The sequence below is a fragment of the Augochlora pura genome, chromosome 5 (genome assembly GCF_028453695.1).
Source record: "Augochlora pura isolate Apur16 chromosome 5, APUR_v2.2.1, whole genome shotgun sequence".
Taxonomy (NCBI): domain Eukaryota; kingdom Metazoa; phylum Arthropoda; class Insecta; order Hymenoptera; family Halictidae; genus Augochlora; species Augochlora pura.
Window position 1 is genome coordinate 12,466,268 of NC_135776.1, and position 19,473 is coordinate 12,485,740.

Below are 19,473 nucleotides of genomic sequence, written 5' to 3' on the forward strand. Positions count from 1 at the left end.
CATACAATTTTCGTGACAATTGCCTCAATGTTGGTTGTGATTTTAACTTCTTCGCTGTGAATGTTATTACTGACGAAGGTTGCTACTCCCCCGCTTGCATGGTTGGTAATGCGGTTTTTGAAGAAGGGTTTGTAGTTTTTAATTTTGCCTGAGTTTTGGTGTTTGAAGTTTGTTTCCTGTAGGCATATTACATGTGGTTGGTTTTCGTTAATTAGTAATTGAAGGTATTCATGTCGGCTATAGAAACCGTTTAGGTTCCATTGTATGATTTGCAGAGACATGGTGGATGGGGGGTTAAGTTTACTGTTTCTGGATTTTGTTGGAAAGGATAGATTGTATGGCCACAGGAGTTGAGGGGTCGGGTTCTAACCTTTTTATTAGACGGTGGAGTCTATTTTTCATGCTCGCATCTTGTAGTATGGGGTGGACTGCTTTAAGCATAAAGATTAAGGCTTTTATGTCAGAAGTGTACTCAACGGCGATGTCATTTGAGTTGTCGTTACCGATCGAGGTCTCCAAAAAACTTTTCAGTTAAATGAAGGTGAGTGGGAAGTTATTGGTGGGATCTTCTAGGATCATTTTGGCTGGACTAAGGATATTTTCCATTCCTTCTATAATTCTAGCCAGTGATTGTGTGCGCTTCGGTTTTTTCTTCGGGTTGGTTGGTATGATCGAGTACAAAATCGGGTTGACGTCTTCGGTATTGAGACTTGTAGATACAGGTTTAGGTTCGTTATCTACCTGAGTCTCCGAGGAGTGTCTTTTTGTGGGGGTGAAGGTTTCAGTTTTATTTGGTTCGAAGGTGGTTGTAATGGAGAAATCCATGGATTCAGTGGCCTTGGTGTCGAGGGTTTCGTTATTTTCACTGTTCCTTGGTTTAGTTGGAATTCCGGTTGGGTTATTTTTGGGTTTCTGAGAATTTGACGCGTTTGTTGGTTGATCTGATGGTTGGTTAACGTTGGTTGTATTTGGTACTGGCGGTTGTGCTGTATTATTGCATTGTATTGCAATATGGCCTTCTTGCTTGCAAATGAAACAGCTGACTTTGTCGGTAGATACAAATATTCTGTATGGTGTGTCTTCATGGGTCATTAGGAACGAATCGGGTATTTTTGTGACATCGTCTGGATTGACATAGATTTGTCTCCTGAAGCTCATTATATGAGTGAAACCAGTCTCTTGGATTCCAGCTCGAAGGAACGAAAGTTTAGATGTCAGTCTGATATTATGGTCAGTTAGGAATTGTTCGATAAAACTGTGGGGTATTGTGGGAGAGACATTAGATAGTATTATTCTTTGCGACAGGTTTATTAAAGGCCGGACTGAGATTGTTGTGTTGTTGATCGTTAATGTCTTGTAATTGGAAATGAGGCGTTTTGCTGTAATTTTGCTGTCCAGGTAGATACAAATTCTATCGTTGGCTATGCGAGAGACAAAACGAATAGCGCTGGCTCCAGTGATTTTTGCTACAGCTTGTGCATAATCTGTCAGTGTTAAGCCATCTAAAGCATCAATAATGATGGCTTGTACTTTAGTAGGGAATGGATTGTTAGTAGTGACTGAGGCGTAAGATTTTGCTGAATGAGTGGATGAAATGTTCGATAGATTATTTATCGGTGAGAGATTTGGTTCCATTTTGAGGAGGTTATGGACAGGTCACACACTTAGAACTTTCTATTGTAGTGGTGAGCGCACCATACCGCGGCACAAGAACAATAGAAACAATAGAACGACGGCACACGCGAGCGGATATAAACACGTCCGATCGGTTTGACTGTCCGAGAACAACTGAATTTTTTAATTTTATATTGAACAGTAGAATGTTTTCTGTCCACAATATCAGCAATTTCACGTGGAGATTTCTTCTGCGTATACAACTTAAGAATTATTTCACGCATTTCGACGTCAATAAAACACTATCGGAGAATCCCACGTCTTATGTTTTAAAAATTTACTAAATTTAAGAGATCTACTACCTTTATATTTTAGTGTACGAACACTTCTGTGACATACATATTGCGTTTTGTCTTGATTGTACAAACTATTCTTAAAAAAACAATACATTTTTATGTAGTTTAATTAATAATATTGTACATATTATTAAATGAATTGTTACGTACGGAGATTTTTTCCCGACGTTTTTTCTTTCCTTCTTGAAGGCATACGCTAGATAACGTCGGCGGTGAACGCAGTCCTTTCATTTAGAAATAGAATATCTAATTCGCCGTATAAGCGCGCGTTCAATAAGGACCACACGTCTCCGATTCTCGGTATCATCCGCGGTGTGATCTGGGCCACGTAGGCCCAGTCCCCACTACCGAATTTTCCAGTTCAACTGCGTATAAAAGGGCTGAGATTTTTCTTCTCAGCGGGCAGTTTCAAGTCAAATCGCGACGCGAGACGTAGCAAGATCGAGTCGAGTTCTCCTTCGAGCAATAGTTAACCCCCGCCGACTTGGTGCGAAAACCAGGGAGCGTGTCTTAGGACCATCGCGAATCTTACACTACACTTACGCACTTGTAATAGACTGAAGTTGTAAGATTATATTAGTTTTACTTTCAATTCAGTGTACAAGTTTATTTCATTTCATCTCCCAGTTCGAGTCAGTTGTTGGTAACGATCTCACAAAGATACACCTTTACCGCTCGAGGTGTATCTACTAATATTTCTTTTGAAGTTACGAGGCAAAATTAGAGTCAATCCAAAACCCCATTACCCAATCAGGTGGCGACCCGGTGATGAAATAGGCAACGGCCAGTCCACGAAACCAACCTCCTATCTAGGTGGCGACCCGTTGATGAAATAGGCAACGGCCAGTCCACGAAACCAACCTCCTATCTAGGTGGCGACCCGTTGATGAAATAGGCAACGACCAGTCCGTGAACAAAACCTATCCCCCAGGTGGCGACCCATTGATGAAATAGGCAACGGCAAGTCCGTGAAACACATCCTACAAGGTGGCGACCCGGTGACGAAATAGGCATCGGCCAGTCCACGAATTCCTCCCAAATTTCCGCGCAAACTCATTTACCTCCGGCCACGTGTGCAGTGGCCCTCGGCTCGTAACAGAATACAATATTATACAAAATTGTTGTTTATTTTCTTTATAAAAATCATTTTAGGGTTTGTACGAAAACTTTCGTGACTGACAGTATATTATGACAAAATTCGTATCAAGTTTGAACAAATTAAATCTAATCGTTATGGTACGATATACAATTAGTCGTGTTTACTGCTTGATAGTTTTAGTGTTTAAGGTTTTGAAGGGGAGGAACGGTGTCATCTCTTTAATTTATAAGACATAACCCGCCCGCCTCGGTAACTCAAATATCGTAAAAAGCGTTGGAGTTAAAAAATATAGAAAATAATGTGAACGAAATCAAAGCACAGTTTTAATTTATTACGATATAAAAGATAAGAAGAAAATGGTTCTTTGGAAAGTGAACGATCGAAAAATTGTCCAGGTGGCTCCGCGCAATAGTAAGTAAGAAATGATAAGGTAGCTGCGAGGAAACGGCTGCATGTTTATTAGATTGAAGTTCGGGAGGCGGCGACAAGCCAACTCGCTTTAGGTCTTCCGTGAAATTGTAAACTGTGATGGATCGACGGAAGCGAAGTTTCTTCGCTTTCTCAGCACAGGCAGGGTAACTTCCGGTGGGACAAGGAAACAAGATTGCGAGACGTTTCTGTTCGAACTTCTGGTAACTCGACTTTAAACCAAATAGTCGCGCACTCGCTCCGAATCATCAAAAACGCAATGCATGTTTTATGCATACTAAAGCAAGTGTCGAGTCTCTACTGTCGATACAAAATGATTAAAATTGCGGTAACAAACGGTGGTATTCATCTTATAAAAGACAACGTTATTTGTTACACGCGATGTTCGTCCTAACTTGAGGATATTAAAAGTGTTTATCTCAGTACTAGTAATAAATAAAAGTGTGAGAAGAAACATGATTAACACATATTTGCACACCAAACTAATTCTTCCGCCCAATCTGACTGAAGTTTAACGAGTACTTGGAAAACTATATTGTGGGTAGATAGGTGAATTAATCGTGCACGATGTGAAGTTATTCGTTTTTACTAATATATATATATACATATATACAAAACTCTTCGAACTTTCACTGTCTATCGGACTTGGCATGGTAATCGAGGAGCTCTTTCGCGACGTTAATCCCTAGACGCGTCGCAATCGAGTCTCTTTCTTAAAAACTATAACTTCGCGCTTGCTCTGGTAAAATTCCGAAACAACCCTGATTGGCTAACCCGCGCGCTGGGTATTTTCCAATCAGTGCTGTTCGTTTTTCCGTATCACCTCCTACTCCTTACGCCCTTGGCGTGCTTGTTTTCGGAGCGGCGAGGTGACCGGAGGGGATGCGTTTTACCCTGCGAACGTGGTACTTTTCTTCAGGCCACCCGCGCCGGACCCACGTGCACGAATGTCGATGCGCGTCCGGCCCAAGTACACTTCCGATAATCCCTTAATTTACGACGGTCTCTGTTTGCTATTGAGGACCTTCGGAAAAGACTCTAATAAACATGCGTTGCAAAGATCTGGGAAATGTCGACTCAAAAATAGCTTCGTCGAACGAGAGTCGTAAATTACGTTCGTTGTTTGCACGAAGAAGAAACTTTCTCTTGTGCGCACGACTGGGCTCTACAATATAAAACATGATTAATTATTAGAGCACTCAATTATGGATGATCTGTCCAATGTATGCCTCTCTTCTGCCCCCTACAAGGTAGGAGGTGAAAATTGATCGATTTGATTAACTAGAAATGTAACTTAATAAAATCGATCAATTTAGAAGTTAGAATTTGTTGGACATCAAAGGATGCCTTACTTTAATATTAAGTTTGTGCCTTCGTAAACACAATTTAACTGGAAATGTAACTCGAATTGTGTTTAGGAAAGTACAAACTTAATATTAAAATAATATTAATTAACCTTTTCTTAGATTTTTTAATATTTAATCAGCGATCCTTGAGCGCCGGTTCCCAAACATCAAATTGTTTTATTATTCTCAGTTCTTGAAAAATATGAATCATCGTAACGACGTCCAATTTTTAACAAAAATTAGATATTACGCGAAAACTGTTCGGCTGCGAACGTAAATCTGTCCGCGCCGAAGATTGTCTTTTTTGTTTACCACGTCAAGTATTCGAAGCGGAGGTCCTGAGAATACAGTTAGACCCAGGACGCGGTCACCACAGGACCCCTTCTTAACTGACTTTTCGGTGCCGGATTTATCCTAGTCCTTCAGAAAAGAAAACGAAGGAAGTCAGTAATAAATTCCCGGTTCTTTGCACGGGAAAAAACAGAACACAGTTCGACACAGTGCAAGACGGTCATTCAGTCGAGTCACACACGAGATTTTCTCCGGACAAGGTTGAGCGAAACCCATCGTATAGTGAATCGTATCGCGGTTATTAGTGTAGTGTAGTGTGAATAATATTATATCGAGTCGCATCATTTGTGCATATGTATTGCAACACATACATCCACACACATACGATTCCTTCGGAGTCAATCACAACGGACCACGAAACCCGTCAAACACGATGTTAGATACCCGCCCGTCTATCTGTTAGATACCCGCCCGTCTATCTGTTAGATAGACGAACTCGTCTATTTCTAACGCCAAATCATCCCGATTAGTCAGTAAGAACAGCATAACAAATTACGCATCAATCCAAAGTGACTCTTAACCCTTTCGGTACGAGTGCCGGATATATCCGGTGTCCACGCGACGACCGCTGTGGACGATCGCCGGATATATCCGGCGTCCGCGCGACGACCGCTCTGGGCGAGCGCCGAATATATCCGGCGCACGTGCGATGACCGGTATAAATAACAGAATTTTATATAAATAAATCTTAATATTTTATATAAGTACCTCTGAATATCTCTTAAGTTACAAGCAACACTTTTGTTCAAAAATGTCGTTTTATTAAGCACAGTTTTTCTTTAACGCTTAGGAAATATTTTCTTATAAAGGAGGACTCGTCATGTGCGGCGGCAATTTTCGGCGCGGGGCCTCGTACAGCGAAAGTGTCATGGCGGACAGACTGCTCGTACCGAAAGGGTTAAACCCGCCAGCTCCTGCGCGTCACTTTCCTGAACCTCGGCCCGCCGTATCGTCCTCCACATCATCCACCCTCTCTTCCACAACGCATCCAAAACACCCTACATATATATACCCGCATTTTTCGAAAAGACCAGACCTTTTTCTGGAAGCCATACCAGACGATCGCGAGCACGAGTCGCACTTACACCGTTAATAGATAAATAAACTCTAAGTTTTTGTATAAAACGTGTTGCGTTCCTTCTACCAACCCGGAATCCAACAACGATAACAATACACACATACGATTCCCTCGGAGTCAATCACAACGGACCACGAGATCCGTCAATCATATATCAACACACACTGAAAACAATCAATACAACATACGAAACATAAACAGTGTAACAATGCTCACACCTTCATCGCGTAATGTAAAGATTTTTGTAAACCTTTATTTGTTTCTTTTTTTGGAGTTTTTTTATGCCGCAAGGTTTTTTCCCCAATGAACCAATAAATTAATCAATTCATTTCGGCTCAATTTTATATTAATTATTTATTAATTTTGTCCCTACCATCCTCACATCCCAAGGGATTTTGAAATACGAAATTTCTCCATGTTGGAGAGGTTTCGACGATACAAAAACTAATAACGTTAGGAAGGTCTAATTTGTCTTGATGGATACAAGAGAGATACCTGATTACGTCAATATCGATATTTATAATATTTTATGATACGAAATACTGTTAAAGGACCGTGAAAGTTTTGAAAAATGCCGAAGAACATACTTTTCATGCGATAAATTTGCACAATTATGGAAAACTTTTTATCTGGCACGAAAATTGAGAAAGAAATTATTGAGGGAAAGTATCGAAGTTATTTTACATTCGTATAGGTCAAGAAAGTATCTTATCTAGATCTCTTAATTCTTTATCTAGGCTTAGTAAATGCCACTAATGATAGCTAATACATATTCATCTAATATGTACAACAAGGATAAATGTTTCAATGCAATCTTGCATACCAATCATAAGCTGATTGAAAATCAAATTAATTATTTTTACAGGGAACGCATTAATTATTTTAATATAATTAGTCTAAATGTATAGTCTAAATGATTTTAATATTTTGATGTCGTACGAGCTTTTACGACAGCTCGGTCGCAGGAGGAATTTGGTGGAAGTGGTAACAAATCTAAAGTGGGGATCAGAAGAAACTCTGTGGTAGGGGTTGGTTTCGCAACGTTTGACAGGGATTTCCTCCAGGTCTGAATGAAGCGTAAAAATAGCTGCTCGCGGAACGGTCGCGAGCCTGCCTTGGGCCTTCAGGCCTCTGTCCGCGGAGCCCCTTTGGAAATCCCCGAGTTTTATGATGCCAGCGTTCGCTATTGAGACCGAGAACAAGAGATTGTAAACCGATTACCATGCGTCGCGCGAAATATTAAAATTACTTGATGGTTCGGTTCCTCAAAAATAGCATTTTACCATTACTAGCATCATAAACTATAATTTGTCTTCATTGTTTGAAGATCGTCCTTGGGGCCCTATGCCCAGGACTCAACAAGAGGTTCATTATAACGTGCACTCGATATTTTTATTTGTAGATTATAAATCTATTCCATTTATACAGGGTGCGGCACCTAAAACAGGTCACCTGAATAAATCGCTTGCTTTTGAACATAGAAAAAAAAGGATCAGACCAAACTTACTTGATATCGAGGGGCTCGTAATCTGATGTCATTAATTTTTTTATAGGTGGAGACGTCAAGGCGATATGAAATTCAACTCTGTTTTTTTAAATGGAACGATATGGTTTTTTATTTACATTCTGATAGTGTATTTCAAGACGAATACAATGACCTATTATAAAGGTCATTCAAGGTCACGCAAGGTCAATTGCAATAGCAAATAAAATGTCTCAAAGCGCTCTTCAAATACTTTTGTGTCTTCTCTGATATTTGGCATACTGCTCTTCTAAGTATTGGTAAGGGTCGCAGAACATAAATAAACATACCATCACATTGTATGCTTACCTGTATCCAGAAATGTTATTAGTAGTCTGAATACCGACTAGAGTACGGCTTCGAAATATTCAATCTGAGTGTTCAATTTTCAAGAATGCGTTACACGATACCAGAGAAAGTGGAAATGGTTATTATTTATGGCGAATGTCGCGTCGCGAGCGGCCTACGCAATTAAGTTTACAACGACCCCCAGGTAGATTCTTTATAATACCGCGTCGAAGCTTTCGGGCCTTCGACAACCGATACCAGATGTGGCCATGAGCAGGAGTACGGCCAGCGACAACGACGCTAAGGACAATGAAAATCTGGGAACTCCCAGATTTCTGCTGTCCCCTCTTCTTGGCCATCTTTGTAATATTCATTGGTTTTAACATAATTTAAGTAGCCAATGAAATACCAACTCCACCCACGCCATTTACATACGAAGGCGTAATCGGAGGATGAGAAGCGTACCTACATCACTTTCCACTTTGCACTCGGTAACTTCTCATCTAGTCCGACAACCGACATTTTGTACATAGTTGTTATAGTTTGTGATAAGTTGTTCATCTCTTTATTATTAAACCTTGTTTAAATACGGCACCTTGTTCCATCTCAGTTCACCCTCAAATCTATCCTCAACATATTAATTTATCGCGAGGTAGGCGCGTTATTCAATCGTCATCAATTACGATCGACGCTGTAACGCACCGCGCAACAGCGAATGTCATAGAATTATGAGGAAAGCGGTACGCGTGCATGGTGAAAGATTTACCGATCGTAATAGTCCTTCACTTTCTGTCTTTGCAAACATTATAAAAAAGTTTCGAGAAACTGGAAACGTGGATAAGCAAAAACGCATTCGAGCCAAAAAAGCCAACTGATGATGGAAACACGATAAACATTTTAGCAAGTGTAATACAAAATCCACATGTTGGTACGAGGTAACTTGAACGCGAGAGTGGCATCAGTCAACGAAGTATTTTACGAATACTTAAAGTTAACAAATTTCACCCATTCCACATTTCACTACATCAACAATTAAGTGAAAATGATTTTCAAAAACGTTTACAGTTTTGCGAGTGGGGCCTGCGAAAACTGCAAGACGATCAAATGTTCTTGAATAAAATTTTGTTTACGGATGAGGCCACATTTAGAAACCACGGACAAGTTAACTGACACAACATGCATTACTGGTCAGTAGATAATCCACGATGGCTACGACAGGTGGACAAGCAGAGTCTGTAAACGTCTGGTGCAGCCTTTTTCGTAATAAAATAATTGGTCCATATTTCATTGATGGCACGCAAAATAGTCACAAATACGAGAGAATTTTAAAAGACGTTTTGTCGGAATTGTTAGAGGACATTTCACTGGACATGCGACAGTCCATGTGGTTCCAACAAGACGGATGTCCTGCTCATTCAGCACGAAATCTTACAGAATTACTGAACAGGACATTTGAAGGTCGTTGGATTGGTCGATCAGGAAGTAATAAATGGCCAGCACTTTCCCCAGACCTGACACCGCTAGATTTTTATTTGTGGGGAAAATTGAAGGAACAAGTGTACCGTGAAAAACCAACTACCACAGTTGATATGCAAGAACGTATAAAAAGAGCTTGCTCTGTAGTAGATGCAACTGAAATTTGTCAGGCAGTATCATCAGTATTGCAACGTTTTAGATTATGTCTCAGTGTTCAAGGTCGACATTTTGAACACTTGAAGTAGCAGTGAATATGCACATAACATGTTACATGTAAATCGTCGTAGTGTTCGAAGAGTGCTTTGAGACATTTTATTTTCTATTGCAGTTGACCTTGCGTGACCTTGAATGACCTTCATAATAGGTCATTGCATTCGTCTTGAAATACACTATCATAATGTAAATAAAAAAACCATATCGTTCCATTTAAAAAAACAGAGTTGACCTCCATATCTCCTTGACGTCTGCACCTATAAAAAAATTAATGACATCAGATTACAAGCCCCTCGATATCAAGTAAGTTTGGTCTGATCCTTTTTTTTCTATCTTTAAAAGCAAGCGATTTATTCAGGTGACCTGTTTTAGGTGCCGCACCCTGTATATATAAATGATGAATTTTCGTCATTTGGTTATTAGTGATTGTCTGCAGAATAATTGCAGTTGATACACGAGTTTACTGAGTATGTGTCGGTATTATGTTGTGAGATCAATTGTCATTATGCAAGCGGTGATCGGAATACTGAAGAATGTTGGAAAATGTACTTGCGAAAAATGTAATGATCAAGATTGCAAGTTTTCTGTCCTTTTTATGCTTTTTCGGAAAGAACGCTCAAACGCGGATTGGCTATCGGTGAGATGGAGAAGGAAGTCAGAGGGCCCTGACTTCGCTGTGACGTAAGACGGGAAAACCCAAGCTAGTGACGTAGCACCGGACGAAACCCGAGCGAGTGGCCGGCGCGGCCCATCTGGCGACCCTACCATAAACTGTAAAACTAATTTGGAAGAAATCGCTTTATGATCGGCTATATTAATAAAGCGATTTAGCGCAAATGAGATTTCTTACTGTAATTACGCGATATAAAAAGGACACTAAGGTAATAACCGTATGAATTGACAAAACCTGAATTTGAAAAGAAATAAAGTAACTGAAAGGCAAAGTTCCGTTGTAGGACGGAACACATATCCTAGTTCACAAATACGTAAAATCATTTATTTTATTTTTCGTTACTATATACATAATAAATTATAAACGGAATTAGGCCCCATTTTAATGTCGAAATAATATTCGGACACCGGGATACATCTTACTTCTTATTCGCTTTAGAAGGTCAATATATAGACTCTTCGTTTGCTTGTTAGTAATCATCAAGTGCTTGTCGCAGCTCAGTTGATTTCTATGAATCAGTGTCCTGAGACATTTCATCGTTTCTATACGAATTTGTGAAAATAGGTAGAAAAAATAAAAATACCTCATTTGACATCCGACAGCTTGTAATATATCACCGAGAAAAAGGGCAATTATATTGAGAAATTGGAAAATTATTAAACTTAAATAAGGGTACCGTCGCGGACATTACAAGACAGTATAAAGATGAAGATCACATTGAATCTATCGCTCAAAAAAGACGACCGCGTCGTCTTGATGCTCGTGAAAAGCGGTCAATTATTCGGAAAATTAAACTTAATCCGGGTTTGAGTCTTCTTATTTTTACTGCAGAATTGTATGAAGAAACTAGGAAGAAAGTACACGTGGATACAGTTTGTAATGCCTTAAAAGAAGCAGACTATAATGATAAATTAGCTAGGAGAAAGCCATATACAAATGGAATAATTCGCAAGAGACGTTTAACATTCGCTAAGGAATTTATTTCTAAAACACAATCATGGTGGAATGATCTGATCTTTGCGGATGAGAATCATTTTTATGTCTCTAATACCAGCAATCGAAAATTAGTGTGGCGTAAACTAAATAAACAATTCCAAATAAATAATATAAAACCGACGATGAAACACGGTGGTGGAAGTCTGATGGTATGGGGTTGTATTTCGACCGCCGGAGTAGGAGAGTTAATTTTCATTGATGAAATTTTAGATAAGAACAAGTACTTAGATATATTAAAGCAAAATTTAATAAAAAGTGCAACGAATATGGGCATAGAAAACACTTTCAAATTTTATCAGAACAATGATCCCAAACACAAATCGAGTATTGTCCAAGAATTTTAATTGTACAATTGTCCGAAGGTGTTCCGACCTCTCCCACAGTCACCAGACCTAAACCTCATAGAGAATTTATGGGACTTGTTAGATCGAAATATTCGAAAAACCTCAATAAGGACGAAAGAAGAGCTTAAGTTACGCTTGACAGAAGAGTGGGGACGAGTCACTCAAAGTTATTTAACTAAAGTCGTTTCAAACATGCCGACACGTTTAAAGCATGTTATGAAGCAAAACGGACATCCAACAAAATATTAAAATTATTGTAATTTTATTCAAATGTATTGGTATACAGAGGAAAGAATCTTATGTCATATTATATGTCCGAATATTATTGCGACATTAAAGTGGGGCCTAATACCGTTTATAATGCATTATGCATATAAGAACGAAAAATAAAATAAATGATTTTACATATTTGTGAACTAGGATATGTACCTTAAACTATATCAGATCAGAAAATTCGGTAGAGCTATTTTGAATAAATATATAAAGAAATAATGACGCACGTACCATGGTGTCCGAATATTAAATCGAGTAACTGTACATGAAATTCCATAGATTCAAGAAATTTCAATTTTATGTAATAAGAAGAGCAGAACTTTGTGTTGCAGCAGATGGCTTGCAAGTTGGACGTTTATTGAAGTAAATTGAAGCAGTGTGTATTTTAAAAAAATTAAATAACATTGTTATTTTAAACTGTAAGCGATCTCTGAGATGATCGCCGGTCAGGCGGCGTACTGTTTATGACTCGGAGATAAGAGGTCTCTGTTTGGGAGATGAGATGGTTCGTCGAGGGAAGGAGGCGCTTTTGCGAAGAGAAAGAGGCAGTCGAATAAAGATCTTTGCCAAAGAAGCAGCCCTAATAATTTCTCACCTTGTGTCTCCTACAAAACAGTATAAGGCTTTGCTATTGCCATGAGCAATAAGGCGTTGTTACTACGAGTTTCTAAGCTAAAGGCCATTCGAAAGTCATTGTATGCTAAATCGTTGAATTCGTCTCTCTGTCAGCTATAACGGTATACCGTCAAGAATATATGACGCCATTTAAAAAAGGCATAGTGACCTTCGTTTTTTAAGGAATGAAAAATTTGTCGAAATCTTTATTATTGCTATTTGTTTGCCTCAAAGAGCGCATTAACTTTTATTCCAACTGGTTTTTTTTGTCAGATTAGCATAAGTTTAGAAAAGATGTATGATTTTTTTGTTACGGTATATTTCTTAGACGAAAGTATTAAATTCCTAACGAAGAATTCATATATGTATACTCTACTATGTATAAATTTTATTTAATCCCTCTAAATCGAAACAAAAGATCCTGTCATTATCAAAATCTAAGAACAAGTGTTAGATACTGCGTCCCTTAAACAATTAAGTAATAAACCGAAGGATGCTGTAAACAGTGCTCTCTAAAGCCCTTCACTCCTGGTGCTCTTTAGGAGTAATTCGCAGGAGAAAAATCACCCCCAAAAAAGGGAAATAGTCCAGGCAAGCAGTAAACGACGAGAGTCGAAAAGTTTCCGAGACATAGCTGGGTATACCAGTCTCGAGTGAGAAACGAAACAAGTAATATTTACAAGCTCACGTATCCGGATCCAAATTCTATCCATCGGGGATATCAGCCAGTGACTATCTTATTAAGTCTGTTTGTAATAAACTAGTGACAGTTGATTCAGTTTATACTTATTTATCCCAGTCCTTATCCTTCAAAAACAACGAGAATGAACGAAGACATGCAAGAAACACAAATTTTCTTATTCTATTAGGAAAATTATTAAGGACGAAGAAGCGCTATTCAATGTGCAGTCGGTGTAAAAAGTATTCGCTGTAACTTATATAGATGATAAAAATTTTATTGAAATCAGTTGCTCAATTTTTTTTACTTTTGTACTAATTAAATATATGTGGCGAGTGAACTGCGGTTAGTTGTATGCGTCAGAGTGTGTGAACGGCGTAGCGGGGCAGCGCCCTTTTTTTGCATTCGAAAATAAATGAAGTGAAAGAATAAATAATATGTCTTATTCAAAGAAACAAAAACATACCACTCGATTATTTCACAGCAACCGACTTTACTATCGTAATCAAGCTACAGCCATTGAAGGTGGCAAAAATTTCCTGTTTCTGGTTGAAATTCGTGAACAACGTCAACCGAATGCAATGAAATTTTTAATCTGTACATAAGTTACAAAGATCTAGAAATTAATTCATTAAATTTTCATTATGAAATTATCTTTGTAGAGTACATCTCTGTAGAATACAATTTTTTAGTCATTGCCTAATAAGGTAATTCCTCTAACACGCAGAAAGGTTTAAACCACTTATTCCAATTACAAAGAAAAGTTATTATGTTTCAAGAGATGTGTACGAATACATTCTACACCGACTGTAATTGTAAACGAAGTCACGGTGCAAACGTACAACGACTTATCGAAAATCTATATGCAACAGTTCACATAACCACTGTTCTGCCCATACCTAAAATCTAGTGCCAGCTAATCCGTTAAATACGTATACCCAGATACCAGGAATCGCGAGTAAACGAAAGAAAAGGAAGAAGGCGAAATCCCACCTTCGCTTGCATTTCCACTTTATCGGGCCCAAGAGATCGATCCAGGTTTGGTATCGGCAAGGTCTGGTACTCCTCGATGGTGTACGGTTTGTAGCCGAGGCTCTTCGATTTATTGCTGATCGGATCTGCTTTGCTCGTTGCCTGGCTACGGGAGCCGTTCGTGTCTTCTGACACGTGTTGATGTAAGGTTCCGGAAGATGGAGCAGTTGCGACCGTGCAATCGGTGAATCCATCGATTAGACGCCGGTAAAAACTCAGCTCGCTGCAATCGTCCCTCGAGGTGCTTGGTAAACACGTATCCTCGTCAGTGAGCTCCTCCTGCTGGCTGTCTCCAAAAACCGACAGGGTGGAACCCTCCGGGGACCGAGTATTGTACTGCGGTTCACCTGCGACCAACAAGAAACAGAAGATGCGACGTTACCGTGGGACGTTACCGTTTTTCCGTGCGGATTCCGAATTTCGAATCTCTTTCAAATTAGTTCTCACGATCACACGCTGCCGAGGGACTTTGCCTAGAGATCGCACGATTGGTTTCGCAGGAAATCGATACGTAGGGACCCGGTATCGAGTTAACCTTTGCGAAACGTTTCGAGAATCCTTAACTGACGATCCGAGCTCCTTAAAGCTTCATAGGAAATTTTAACACGTTGATTGTCACGCTGTTTACGATACAATGGTCACGCGATGCTCTGTGTATGTCTTTAATATTGGGTTGGTAATTAAATGATTGCGGATTTTGTCAATAGATTGTGTTAGCATATGCTTTTGTTCTGTCAACGTGTTTAAAACTCGTAACCTATATTGTTTTTTGTTTTGTTTTTTAGACTTCCACTTTTAATATAGTAAACGAATTTTATCAATTCGTTATTTAGTTTCGTTTTTATCCCAGTTTAAAAATGGAAGAACAAGACGTGCATTTCAGACATATTTTATTGTATTATTTCGGAAGCGGCAACAATGCATCGCAAGCACACAAGAGATTATTTGACGTGTATGGGAATGAATCCTTGAAAGAAAGGCAGTGTTAAAATTGGTTTGCAAAATTTCGTTCTGGTGATTTTTCACTAAAAAATGTGTCACGATCCATCCAGTTGAAGTCGACGAGGCTCATAATCAAGACTATTATCCATTCAGATCATCATAACACAATACGCGAGATTGCAGAAAAGCTCAATTTATCGCATACATGTATTAAAAATAGATTAAAACAGCTTGGCTATGTTAAGAAACTCGATTTATAGATTTATGCATCAGCTTAAGGAAATTAATTTCATTGAACACATTGGCATTTGCGATTTGCTTCTGAAACGCAACGAAACTCATCCATATCTGAAACGACTAATTGCTGGCGTCGAAAAGTGGATAGTTTATAACAACGTTAATCGGGAAAGATCGTGGGCGATGCAAGGTGAAACAGTTCGGATGACACTCAAAGCTGAGATTAATTCGAACGTGTACGTTCAACAACTCGGCAAATTGAGCGATGCGTTATGTTATCGAACATGATAATGCAAAACTTCGTACATCTGCGATCACTCGCCAAAAGTGTTTGAACCAGTGTAGGATTTTTTTCGGGTATGAAAGGCAAAATGGTTGAGTGCAATAATATGTTAATGAATGGGACAGATGGGGACAGAGTGTTCGGGCAACTTCAGGTAACCTGTGTCTACTGCTTAGGTTCCTTAAAGTTCTGCGTGGTCGAAAGATAGAGTGTGAGTGAGTGATAGGGGAATAAAGAAAGAAAGAGAGAGAATGAGATAGCGAGTGAGGCAAGAGAATAAATGCAAGAGAGAGAGATAGAGAGAGAGAGAGAATATTAGGATAATGTGAACAAGACTGGTAAGGGTGGAAGAACGAACGGAAAAGATTGTCTCAGTCGAAGGACAACCGTCACATTGCAAAGTCGTTAGTGTTGTTGTAGTTGTTGGAAGTCGTTACGTAATCGTTGAAGTCGTTACGTAGTCGTTGTTGTTATTATTCTTGTTGGAAGTCGTACAATATGACCTATGGGTACGAGTGCCGCTTATAAGCGGCGTGCCCAATATGACTCGTGGGTAAGTTATAAAAGTTATAATAATATAGTAAAAGTTATAATTATAAGTTATAAATGTTTTCATATCAAAGATGTGAATTATACTCATATTGTAACAAAGATTGTTTTATTCGGCAAAATAGTTATTTAAGACTCAGGAAAACGTATAAACAGCAACAAGTACTTCGGCGGACTGGACAGCCGAAGCGAAAGGGTTAAAAGAAAAGAAAGACGACAAAAGTCATTGACCAAAACCGACAATATCTAATTGAATAAAGTTATATTTGTAAGCAAAAATATTGAATGTTTCTTCTTATTTAAAATTCGCAATTACTTAGTTGCCAACCCAATAGTTGCAAGAACACATCAAACACAATTGACTTTACTTTCTTTTTTAATTTTTTAAACTTTATCGATTAAGTACTGGATCAACCATTTGTAGAGGGTGTGGCACGGAGACTGAAAAAGACGACGTTACTTGTAAACGAAAGAGTTGTTTGCAATGTCAAACTGTACAATCTATTTATATTGTATAAAAAGCTGGAAAATGGATCATGTTCTACATAATTACCAAAGTAATAAAAAATTCCTAGAATAATGTAAGGGATTAATTAGAGATTGTTAATATCCCGTATAAAACCGTAGAGCTGATTACTGTGGGGTGACCAAATGTGACGCCTTTGAGTTGCTTTCTGGCTTAAATTAAGAAATAACAAACTAAAACAATAAATTGGTCACCCCACAGAGAATGGTTCCACTACGGACTACAGCGAGTCCAAGCAGCTCCTGAAATCCCAACGGCATCGCACCCTGCGAACTCGATAGTAATTTTCGAGCCCTCCTGTCCTTTCGCGTCCAGCGTTTTAAAAATGGTCGTCGTTGCGGAAGGAATTCGTTTCTTGTCGAAGCAGGCCAGGAGACGCGGGTCAGTTTCAAATTACAGAAAGATTCAACGCGTCCAAATAACAATAAAGCAGAATAGCGCAGCGTCAGCAAACAAGCGAGTCGGGGTAGGAAGCAAACAAAAAGGGCTGTCCTATGGGGGTTGGCGTGCGTTTCGATCCTCTTGCCCCGCGCCGCCGTCATGTAGGGTATATATATCACCGGCGTGGAAACGACATCTAATCACGACCAAAGTAAACGTCCTCGGAGAAAATTGCGTCGTTCCGGTACCGTTTCGAGCGTCTCCGCATAAACGCGCCCCACACCCCCTTTCTTGGAACTTCAATGCCGCGGAGCCTCGCGTCGCGTCGCGGCGGTCACCAGCCAAGAAGAAGGAACGTCATCTCGTTTGGGACTAACTGAATTGCCGGCGGTAATGCTCCAAATAGGAACGCGGCTTTCTCGCCTGCTGCATCCTTGGTGCGAGCACGTTGCTCAGCTTCTTGTCCGCCTTTATAGACATCGGATCCTCTCCGGGCCAACTCTGTTTCGACAGCGACGGATTCCAAGAACGTCTCCGACAACCCGACGCCATCTTCTTGCAGAGACTGCTTACTTCTTCTTGTTTTAAGCTGCTTATACTCTGGAAGATTGAAGAGAGTTCTTCGCGTGTGTAAAGAGTTCTGCGATATATCTTTTCCTAACTCGAGCCTGATGAGATTTTCGTTAGGATAACGTTACTTTTCAACGATTTGATGCACAAGTCTGACGTGCTCAATCAAGTTGCGCATTATGTTGTAAGAAAAATGTAAAAAGACGCTTGTAGGTAAGTTGACATATATAGTAAATTGTTTCGTCTATGATCCAATGAACGCAATAATTTTTTATGTAAAATGATTCGGAGTATCGATTTATATGAAAAAAATTTACTGGCTTTGCATTCCAAATTCATCATACTATTGCAGACAACACTTATCTTTTTTTAAATGAAACTTATCCCTTTACAGGTCTTTCTTATTATTTTCAATTAAATATATACTTTTTGAAATTAAATTCATTTGGTTGGCCTCTATAGATGGAAATAATACAGATATAACTTGTAAATTGCATTGGTGATTACTGTAAAAATTGAATGAAGGCAAATGACCGAGGTATAATTTAGTTTCTAATCGTTTCAGCCTCGTCAAGACTCAAGAACCGCATGAACTCGTGGTTCAGACATGATTAAAGTGTTTCTAAAAATTAAATTATATATTAAACATGTTTTTCGCAGATGTTATTAATAATCCAGTTGCAACTACTACTTGCACAGACTTTTGTAATTATTATACAAATATGTATACAAAATTAACATATCAAGAAAATCATAATAGATAAAGGTATACTCCTTGTTAAATAAATGAAAATGAACAGAATATAGGTACTATGAAATGAGTATGTTAAATTCCTTATTCACATAAACACTATGCTCGGTATTAAATATGTATTTTAAGTTAATAAGTTAATTATGTTATTTTACCAAATCATGTTCTCCCGGGCTTACAAATATTGCCCAGTGGTGTTTACATATATAGCGCACGCAAGACAAATAAATTATAAATAGAATATATAAATAGATAATATAATAAAACAAAGAAGAAATGATAACATACGAATAAATAAATAAATAAATAAAATGGACATATATACACACATAAATAAAAAAATATATAAATAATTACAATTAATATTTATCACAGATACAACAAAATTACAATACAATAAAATTTAGCATTTCGGAGCAACAAATGTATCGTTCACAGCTCAGAGAAAAGTGAAGGGGATTCATTATTATAGCGGTGGACAGTACATTGGCTTCAATTTCTTTATTCCAGTTTAAAAAATAAATTTAACCCTTTCGCCGCCCAGTGTGCAGATTGCACATCGGTAGTCTTCGATGTTCGCACTTACGTCTTCCAATGACACTTTGGGATTGTCTTGTATGTATACTTTTTTAAGAGTTATAAAACATAAAAATGAGTATATCGTGGGTATTCAGAAATTTACAAATACTAACAAATTTTAGGAGCATGGGTACATACCGGACCGATTTTGGGTATCGCGAGTCACACGAGTCTCGCGGACGTCGATTATAATCGGCATCCGTACACACAGCACGTCTCGCGGATGTGACGCATCTTGCCACCTCACCAACAACAAACCCGCGCAACGTAC

The 19,473-nt window shown here is 38.8% G+C and overlaps 1 protein-coding gene across 1 annotated transcript in view; it reads right to left on the minus strand.

The window, feature by feature from the left end:
* LOC144470033 (uncharacterized) overlaps nt 1–17,854 on the minus strand; it is a 53,764-nt gene extending 35,910 nt beyond the window's left edge. Inside the window, exons 1-2 of the mRNA XM_078180813.1 lie at nt 17,680–17,854; nt 14,346–14,731 (exon numbers count right to left, since the gene is read on the minus strand). Of these exons, the coding sequence (XP_078036939.1) occupies nt 14,346–14,731; nt 17,680–17,854 (561 nt within the window). The remainder of the gene's footprint in view (nt 1–14,345; nt 14,732–17,679) is intronic.
* Nucleotides 17,855–19,473: the final 1,619 nt, after the last annotated feature.